The sequence below is a fragment of the Poecilia formosa genome, unplaced genomic scaffold (assembly GCF_000485575.1).
Source record: "Poecilia formosa unplaced genomic scaffold, Poecilia_formosa-5.1.2 Scaffold360, whole genome shotgun sequence".
Lineage (NCBI taxonomy): Eukaryota > Metazoa > Chordata > Actinopteri > Cyprinodontiformes > Poeciliidae > Poecilia > Poecilia formosa.
In genome coordinates, this window is record NW_006800299.1 from 342,793 (window position 1) to 352,018 (window position 9,226).

The 9,226-nt window shown below is 44.6% G+C and overlaps 2 protein-coding genes across 4 annotated transcripts in view; both read right to left on the minus strand.

Moving 5' to 3' along the window:
• Window positions 1-573: 573 nt before the first annotated feature.
• Window positions 574-6,375, minus strand: gpr132b (G protein-coupled receptor 132b). 2 transcript variants are annotated; one of them, XM_007574742.2, is made up of 3 exons: window positions 6,275-6,375; window positions 4,381-4,572; window positions 574-2,050 (listed from the first exon to the last, which is right to left on the minus strand). In XM_007574742.2, the coding sequence occupies exon 3, from the start codon at window positions 1,918-1,920 to the stop codon at window positions 862-864; it is 1,059 nt and encodes a 352-aa protein (XP_007574804.1). In that variant the 5' UTR covers window positions 1,921-2,050; window positions 4,381-4,572; window positions 6,275-6,375; the 3' UTR covers window positions 574-861. The 2 variants fall into 2 exon arrangements, with proteins under 2 accessions (XP_007574804.1, XP_016517626.1); XM_016662140.1 differs by lacking the exon at window positions 6,275-6,375 and having other exon boundaries at window positions 4,381-4,847.
• Window positions 6,376-7,408: 1,033 nt separating this feature from the next.
• vipas39 (VPS33B interacting protein, apical-basolateral polarity regulator, spe-39 homolog) overlaps window positions 7,409-9,226 on the minus strand; it is a 7,778-nt gene continuing 5,960 nt past the window's right edge. For both annotated transcript variants that reach the window (XM_007574743.2, XM_016662159.1), the window contains exons 14-19: window positions 8,915-9,049; window positions 8,781-8,822; window positions 8,536-8,712; window positions 7,994-8,083; window positions 7,793-7,897; window positions 7,409-7,716 (exon numbers count right to left, since the gene is read on the minus strand). In XM_007574743.2, coding sequence (XP_007574805.1) covers window positions 7,696-7,716; window positions 7,793-7,897; window positions 7,994-8,083; window positions 8,536-8,712; window positions 8,781-8,822; window positions 8,915-9,049 — 570 coding nt within the window. In that variant the 3' untranslated portion in view covers window positions 7,409-7,695. The remainder of the gene's footprint in view (window positions 7,717-7,792; window positions 7,898-7,993; window positions 8,084-8,535; window positions 8,713-8,780; window positions 8,823-8,914; window positions 9,050-9,226) is intronic.

A 9,226-nucleotide genomic window follows, 5' to 3' on the forward strand; every position in this document is an offset into this window, starting at 1 on the left:
TGGAAAATATACATTGTTGTGCTCACATGACCCAGGTTAGTTTAGTCAGATATTTGAAAAAATTATATTTTGTGTATATTTTATTCAAATTTTGTGCTTTATCCATAGGACCTGTTTTGTCCCTATTCTCAAGAATCACTGAATTACAACTTATATTTGTTTTGGTTTGCAATAAACTCACACATTCTGCTTTTATCCAAAGTTGAATCAGGTTACAAACATCATGGGGTTAAAGGTAGACATCTGAAGTTCAGTTTTTAAGAACATGTTTTGTCCCAGAAGAACTCGTTCGTCAGTCCTGAACTGAAGGAGGCAGAGAGGAGTAAGAATGTTCATCCCCCTCATGGTCCAGTAGACCTGGTTCTGCTGGAACCAGAACTCCATCATCTGCTCCACCTCCAGCTGCTGTGGTTCTCTGAGTCAAACCAACCTGTTCCCCTCCTGGCCTGTGGGGGCGCTGCACAAAAACTTCTGAAGACGGAAACAAGATGGAGGCGTCAGGTTTTTGCGGTTGGAGTTTTTCTCTTTAGTCTTTGGCTAAAGACCAGAAGCCATTTCTGCTGCTAGCGCTAGGCTAGCACGTTAGCTTTGGTTTCATTTACCCAGAATGTCCTGTGTTGAAGTCCACTTCCTGCTTTTGCAGCGGTCTCCGGTCCGATTGGTGTTCACATATCAGACCGAACCAGAGTTAATTTTCCCAGACCGGACTGGAGGACCAGAGGTCAGTTAGCGTCCACACTTCAACCGAACTGGACTTCCTTGACAAACGGACTGGAGTTGGATTAAAGCGGACTGGACAGAACCGGTGTGAACCTTTAGACTCCAGAGACCCGCCTGTGGATTCAGCAATCCGGTCACTTTCTATCTGGTCTCTAAGGTCTCTTCTGGTCCAACCGGATGTCTCTCGGTGTCGGTTCCGGCGTTCATCTCCAAGGATTTGATTTGGCTGCTGTTGGTCGACGGTCCGTGACATGCCGACACGCAGATCTGCGCGAGTCCGCGGCGGCACTCCTTGCGGATGTTGTTGCTGGACAGGACGTAGAGAATGGGGTTGACGGCGCTGTTGATGGTGGACAGGCCGAGGGAGATGGTGTAGGACGTGTACATGGTCTCCTCAAACATGCAGGGCGAGTCCACCAGCTGGGGGAACTGGGTGATGACGGCCCGGGCCAGCAGGATCAGGTGGTACGGCCCGAAGCAGACCAGGAACAGCAGCACCACTGCCACCGCCAGCCGCCGGACCCGCCGCTTCTGGTCGCCGTGGAGGCCCGAGCTGCGCTGGACGTTGGTTAGGACGCGGCGGTTGGTGACCGCCAGCAGCAGCAGCGGCAGCAGGAAGCCGATCACAAAGCGGGCGTAGCTGAAGCTCATCACCTTGCTGCTCTGGCTCGGCTCGAAGCAGCGCTTCAAGCCCTGAACGTTTCCCTCCCTCATGGTGAAGACGGCGCTGTGGCCCACGGCCACCACCAGGACGATGACCACCGTGATGACCACGGCGTGGCGCAGCCGCCGCTGACCGCGGGACTCCAGGCTGTAGGCCACCGCCCAGTACCGGTCGCAGGAGATGCAGCACAGCAGGAAGATGCTGATGTACATGTTGGTGAAGAAGATGTAGCCCGTCAGCTTGCAGACCGTCGAGCTCCACCGCCATTCGTGACCGTTGTTGACGTAGTCCGCCCAGAGCGGCAGCGTGAACAGGTAGGTCAGGTCGCACAACGACAGGCTCCACAGGTAAACACCAAGAACGTTCTTCCTGCGCACCTGCTGCCAGGTGAGGAAGAGAGTCAGCACGTTGGCGGGAAGACCGACGACCAGAACGGTGATGTAGAGAACCAGCAGCGGCAGCCGGTCCTCCCCGTACGGCCTCTCACAGCTGACTGAGCTCTGGTTCTCCGACAACCCGCCTGTGACGTTCAGCATGGTGGCCAATCAAATCCAAGGGTCTCTGCAGACAACTGGCCGATCAAGGACTAGAGTCTGTAGGAAGAAAAGCCGATCCAATCAGACCAACCGCAGGGTGACGTCAGCCATCACACCATGAGATCAGCATCTGGAGAGAAAACCAGGAAAGTTACCAACAGTTTTAAATCTTCAGCCCGGCCTGTCTGAACCGAAGCTGAGTAAATTTATCAGTGGAGTTCCCCAAGGCTCAGTCCTCGCTCCTCTCCTCTTCAGTATTCAAAATCTGAATCTGTTTTTCTTCATGTCTGTTGTTTTTAACTTCTTTTAATCAGCACTTTGAGTGTCTGGCTGAAAGGTGCTATAAAATAAAGTTCCCTTGTTTCTGGTTTTTAAGGTTCTTTACTGTCATATTGAGCGAAGAATCAGAGCCTGATGACTCCAGAGTGAACCTGTCGTTTCAGAGCCAACAGTGGATCCTAGAGATGGAGGAAGAGCTTAAACTAAACATCCTTCAGAAATAACCGATCTCAGTGTAAAGTCTTCGCTGTTCCTCTTTCTGTCGCTGCGGCTCTTTATCTCAGCCAGAGAAGTTCCTCTTTCTGCAGCATCACTATCTGCTGAAGTTTCTCTGCTGTCTGAGTCAGTCTGTTCACATGAGCTGCTGCACGTCTGAAACAGGAAACAAGCAGATTTCTGAACCAAGATCTGCTTTCAGAACCAACCCTGGAGCTTCTGGTGTCTCGTTGCTCCTTATGCTTCATGTTGGTCTGTAGATTAAAGGACCAGCATTCAGACAGGTGAGTTTGACTCACCTGTCTGAATGTAAATAAGAGGTCAAATAAAGAAGCAGCTGAACTTTAAGTGAAATTATCTTTATCATTCTTCTGTTTGATTACACTGTTTGACTTTCTGATATTAAATTTGATTAGGTTTTTTTTCTGATTTAAGTCGGGTTACCATATTGTGTCATTTGGCCACCGCTGACATCCCCCTTCAGCTACTGTTGAGGAGGATGTCATTCAGTTGCTGCTAACCTACAAACACCAAACCACAACTCTTTAGTGGTAAATCTGGAGACTGAAATCGTGCCTCACTCTCTGCTGCTCTCCCAATTCTTCAACAGTCAGTCAGACACTCTACCAAAGAAAACACATTAGATTTGCTTTATGCCAATATGACAGACTCATTTATCTCCAAAGAAAGAACTCCTCTGGGAAAGCCTGGTTTTTGTCTGGACACAGGAAGTGAAGGATCCCTGCTGGTTGTCCTGAGGCCACAGATCGGATCGCTCTGTGCCAGCCGCAGTCAGACGCTTCGCTAACAACCATCCCTGCATCGGCACTGAGCTGCAGGAGCAGTTAAACTGGAAAAAGTCAGAAAACTAGAAAACAACCAAGGCAGGAAATTGAGACGTAAACAGAAGCAGCTCAAAGTCGACATTAAAACAGCGAAGCAGAAGAAGAAACTCGTCGTGTTTCTACTACAGGAAATCCTTCCTGCCCACATCTTTCAGCACATCTCTGAGAACCAAATGTGTGAAAGCAGCTGGTCCTTTGCACTAAAACCATTTTAAATTTAACTGATGGAATTTTATGATTTTTTATATGATTTTTATTACAAAGATAAAAACATTTGAGCTTCAAAATGTCGACCTTTCAGACGTCAGCGGCCGACTCTCATCATTTCTTTGTTTCCACATTTAGAACCAGGTGACAAACTGATGATGGTAACAACAAGCTGCCTCTAAAACCTGTCAGGGTTTTTTCCTGATGATGCTGGAAACTTTGAGGTCAGATCAACGTTTTTCTAACCCAGAGCTCAGAGCTCGTGTCAGACAGGATGTGCTTTTATTCTGGCAGGAAGAGTCAAAACCAGACCAGATTCCTGTTTGTTTAAATCTGTTAAACAGGTTGACTGTGGGGTTATCTCTGCAACCAAACTGGAATTTATTCAACAGATCAGAAAAGAAACTTTAGTTCACCTGTTTGCTGCTCTGAAGCCTAAAGGTGTAAAAACGTCTTCAGAGCAGCAAACAGGTAGTTTATAATTATTCTGGTTGAAAAGTAATCAAGTGTCAGAAACAGAAACCTGTCCATGGTCAGCTAGCAGGCTAAAGGTCGCGAACAGTCAGAAGATGATCACAGAAACTCTGGTTAGGAAGTATATTATAGGGTGTGTTCACTTTTTATAGCCCTTATAAACGTTCAACCGTCTAAATTCTGACTTTATCTCTTCTTTTATTACGACAAACGTTATTGAAATGAATTTAAATAAAGAGCAGCAGTATGGAGCTATAGGGCACGGTGGTGGTGCAGTGATGATGTGGGCTTGTTCTGCATCTTTATGGTCTTCCCATCAGTGAAGCTGTTTCAGGTTTTCTTTCCTGCTTCATATTTAACTAATATTCAGGTAAAACCACCAGATTCTGATAAGTCTATAAATAAAACCCCAAACTAACTGTAAATGAAGACATTTTACCTTCATTTAATGTCCATCATCTTCTTCTTCTCTGGTGTAACTGGAAAGTTTGTCTTTAATAAATCCAGGACGGATCAGTTTTCTGAGAATAAAGGGTCACTCAGCCGCAGTTTCCTCAAAACATAAATAGTGACGATCGCCTCGTTTCTGCAGCCGTTTCCTTCTCCTCTGATGGTTTTAGCCTCACTGATCCTGCAGATACAATACAATGCAGACTTAGAGCGGTGGTTCTCAAGCTGCGGTGCTGGTGCGTTTGAGGACGTTTTGTTTCTGTGTTTGAAGCGTCTCTGAATCGTGGGAGTCGTTTGTTCTGTTGCATCACCTCCAAGTCAGAATTTCTGCTGAGGAATGAGCAACACATTCCTGTAAAGTCCAGCCTGGGGGTTTACCAGCTGCTCTGCTCAATAATCAGGCTAACGTCTGCTAGCATGGCAGTTCAGATAAAAAATAAACTTCAAACACAGAATAAACTCCAGTAGCAGTCAGTTTTGCAACAAATCTGGAGAGGCCTCTGACTGAAGATCGTTGCTGTGTGACAGCTTCATGACTGTCATGCTAACAGCTCAGTAGCTAAAGAGTAGAGATGATATCCAGCAGAGAGATGCTGGAGTAGGAGAGACGATGGATGGGAGGTTTGGGCTCAAAGTTCAGGCTCCTCTTTAACCCTTTAACGTTTGTATCAGCACTGCTATAACGAGCTCAGCAACTGTTTGCTAATTGCTGCTGGCTAGTCTGAAGGAGCTGAGTGGGGGAAGAGCTGCGCCTTGAAGGCGGGGCTACGTCCATCTAGCGTTTTACAGCCGTATGGTTTCCATGGAGATAAAAGGATTTCTCAAACATGGAAGAATCAAAGCAACGCTCCAGGTTTGATTTGATGAGAGAAACTTCATAAAAAGTTAATTTATCAAGTTCCAACAGAACCTCCAGAACCCGGCGGAACCAGACTCAGTGGAGGAAAAGCAGAAAAATCTGGACCCAAGTGAGATGATCCACATCGCCGGATCCTGGTGGTTCTGGTGTTTCCTTCTTCTTCTTCTTCTTTGTTAAAACCACATTTCCCCTTAACTTCTGACCAGATGTGGGAAGTAACTAGTTACATTTACTCAGTTACATTTACATAAAGAAACTTTTTGATCAGAAAAAAAAGTACCTTTAGGAGTACTTTTACTACACCGTACTTTTTACTTTCTCTTCAGTAATTTTATTCTGGAGCATCAAGACTTTTGTGGCCATGAGGAAAACAAGCTTAACCAGACAGACCAGAATATATATTGGAAACTTTTTACTTTTGAGTAGAAATATGAAATCTTGTCCTTTTGGGTTTGTAATCAGCTTTATTTCCTGTAGTTCCAACACTTAGTGATTCTTTCGGTCATTCAGTTTTTTTATTTTGGTTTTTAAATAAATAATGTTCCTTTTTTCCTCCATGACTCCAAAACTCCTGTTTAAGTAGTAACTCCATGTTCAGGTTAACATTTCCATACTAAGAGATTAAATGTTTGATTGGTTCATTAATGGACATTTTATGTAGTTTATCAACATTTGTAAAAATAATCAAAAGGTCCCAGAGCCGCTGCTGGGATCAAATTCAGATTCTAAGCTTCATAAATTTGGTACAAAATTAGTTTTTTTCAGTAAATAAATGAGGAGGATCAGAAACTGATTTAATAACTTTTCTTTACATAATGAGGTAAATAAACACTGAAACGATCTCAAGCAGCGTTAATATTTCCGATAAGACGCGTTAGAGCGTCATGAGAATCATGACGGTAAAACATTAATATTTAATGAGCTTCATCTGTTCTCTTTGTTTCCTCAGATTTTCTCATCATTTCTGTTTTATTGACATGAACCAATGAAGCTGATCGATCTGCTGCTGCAGGTAAAAACTCACCTGTGAAGCTGCGCGTGGTCCGTCTCTGCGCTCGCGCTGCTCCTGAATGAAGCGACCGGTGGCGGCTCCCTTCAGAGAAACCCCCTGGGTGACGTCACTGACGTCATCACGCAGTCATCACCCACCGCTCTTTCCTCCAGGTCTTCATGTTTTGAGTCAGCAGCGGGAAAACGCTGCCACTGCGCCACCTGGTGGCGGTCTGACCTGCCGGTTACCATGGTGACCTGAGATGATTTATTCCTCACCTGCTCCGGTTATTTTAACGGTTCTTCTGTTTCCTTCCCACAGTCGCCCTGTACTTCCAGGACGGGGGATTCCAGGTAACTTTGGATTTTATTAGAACTGGAATTTATGTTACGATTTTTTAAACTAGTACAGCTTAAAAAAATTAAAATATTTCATAAAAGTGCAATAATTAAAGCTGCAGTATTTAACTTTTGTAAAAATGCATCAAAAACAACCAATCAGAAGCAGGAGGCGGGGCTTAGCACTGTCAGTCAATCTGTGAACGCACTGCTAAATCTACAAATCAACTCACTGCTATAAAGAAGCTCAAGATGCTAAAAAAGCTAAAGAGTTCTCTGTCCAAGCAGATTGACATAAAATTGAGTGGAAGGAAGACGTGCTTTGCATCAGGGAGAACTGGAGTCATGACAGGAAATCTATTCCATTAACTTTATAGAAATGAACAGAATACTCTTCAGAAACTTAAAAAAAATTTAATCTGAATTTTTGAGAATTTCTTTTACTTGTAAAAACGGCAAAAAAAAAAAAGAAAGCTTAAATATTTTCCTCTGTGTGATTAAATATGTGACATATTTTTTATCTGTACTACAGATAGTCTGCTTATGGGACTAGATTTCAGAAAATGACCAGTTTGTTTTGTAAAATGTCTTAAAATGAGATTTTCTGTGAATTTAGCTCTTAAAACAGAAACATTAAAACATTTTAGCACCATATTAAATATAAAGTTCATACATATAGAGTATATTCTATTCTATTTCCTCTAATAAAAGTTTCTGGGATGTTCAGGTGTGTTCACCTCGTTGAGGCTGCTGCCCTCTGCTGGAGCTCTGACGCCCCTGCAGCCTTTATTATCAACCTTTATTCATTTTTTTCTCTGCAGTTTTGATAAAAAAAAATCACTTTATTTCATCAAACGTCATGTTTTTAACAGTTTTCCTTCTATAAGAACAGACAGGTTAATATGACGTAAACATGGACTCAGAACCAGAACCGGTTCTGACCCGACTGGACCATCACATCTTCTCTCGCTTTCTGTTTTTACAGTTTTGCTCTTTTTTTTTTGGATTTTTAAAGTTTTCCAGGGAACGGCGACGGAAGTCTTGGCGACAATTCGGCAGGAAGTTTTGGCTCCGCCCAAACAGGAAGCTGGCACTTGAGTTTCACAATAAAAGTCCTCAGTTTTTCCATCGGATTTGCTGTGAAAGAAAAACCAGACCAGATGAGTCATGTGACCTAAACCATAACACTCTTCCTCTTCCTCCTCTTCCTCACCTGGTTGCTTAGCAACTCATCGATCTTCCGCTCCTCCGCCGAACTGCGCTCCACCTTCTTCCGGTACTCCGCCAGCTGCTGCCGATCCTTCATGTCTCGGTACGTCTGATTGGCCGACAGGCGGAGGAAACGTCAAAGCCCCGCCCCCAGCGTTTTCATTGGTTTAAACAGCTACGGAAAGCAGCCAATCAGAGAACTCACATTGATGACGATGTCGTGGCATTTATGTTTCTGAGCCAATCCGATCCTGAGCTCCGCGTCGCTAACGAGTCCGACGTATTCCTGTAGGACCTGTTAGCAACCGATAGCATTAGCGTGGAATATAGCAAGCCATTTTAACATAAAATCAGTTTAATATGACAATCTGTAATTACATTGTAAATATCTAAGAAAGCATTTTTACTATCCAGAATGGTAATTTAAGATATCTTGAATTAGAATTTTGACTAGTTAAAACTAAAAACGAGATCTTGAAATTAGTTGAAGATATCTGAAATATTTTCTCCAGATACAGTAAATCTTACGTTGTTCCCACCAGGCAGAACATAAATCTGTCAGGTTTCTGTCTAATCAAATTATAATATAAGACAACTTAATTTATAATATGTAGTCATAAAGCAATTTCATATATTCTGAACATAAAGCAATTTCATATATTCTGAATATAAATGGGAAAAAACTGATTGTATGTTAAAACGGCTTGCCGTAGCTTAGCATCTGAGCTCCTGGCTCCGCCCACTCACCCGCGTGGGGGCGGAGTTTTTCTGCAGGATGTCGACGACGCGCTGGAAGCTGAGCGGAGATTTCTTCTTGGAGAAGCCGAGCCAGTTCCTGGAGTTAAACATGGCGTCTACGTCCGCCCAGTTCTTCAGCTTGGCCCGCGCCGCCAGCGCCGTCGTGAAGTACTGCTTCTCCGAGATCTGAGGGACAGCGTCGGCGACCGCGTCAGAGGTCAGAGGTCAGAGCAAAGAGAGAAAACACGTCTCACCTTGAATGTCTGCCGGACGTTGAGCGGGCTGCTGAAGGTTCCCTGAAGACAGAAAAACAGGAAGTTCGGCTGATCTGGGTCAACTGACCCAAATCCTCCCAGTTTAACCAGTTGGATCCCAGTCTGGGCCTGACCTCCGGCTCGTTGTAGTGGTAGAAGCAGCAGTAGTACAGGGTGGTGATGAGCGGCATGTTGAGGATGGAGGCTTTTCTGGGAAACTTCTGGAAGACTTCCTGCTTTCCTTCCCGCTCCGCCTTCCGGTCCGCCGCCTGCAGAACCACAAGGAGCATCAACAGGTGGACTGGGAGCAGACTGGGAATAGACTGGGAGCAGACTGGGAATAGACTGGGAATAGAGTGGGAGCAGACTGGGAATAGACTGGGAATAGAGTGGGAGCAGACTGGGAATAGACTGGGAATAGAGTGGGAACAGACTGGGAGCAGATT

Bases quoted from the DNA above. Each gene is read 5' to 3' on its own strand.
- gpr132b (XM_007574742.2), bottom strand. From the start codon at position 1,920: ATGCTGAACGTCACAGGCGGGTTGTCGGAGAACCAGAGCTCAGTCAGC.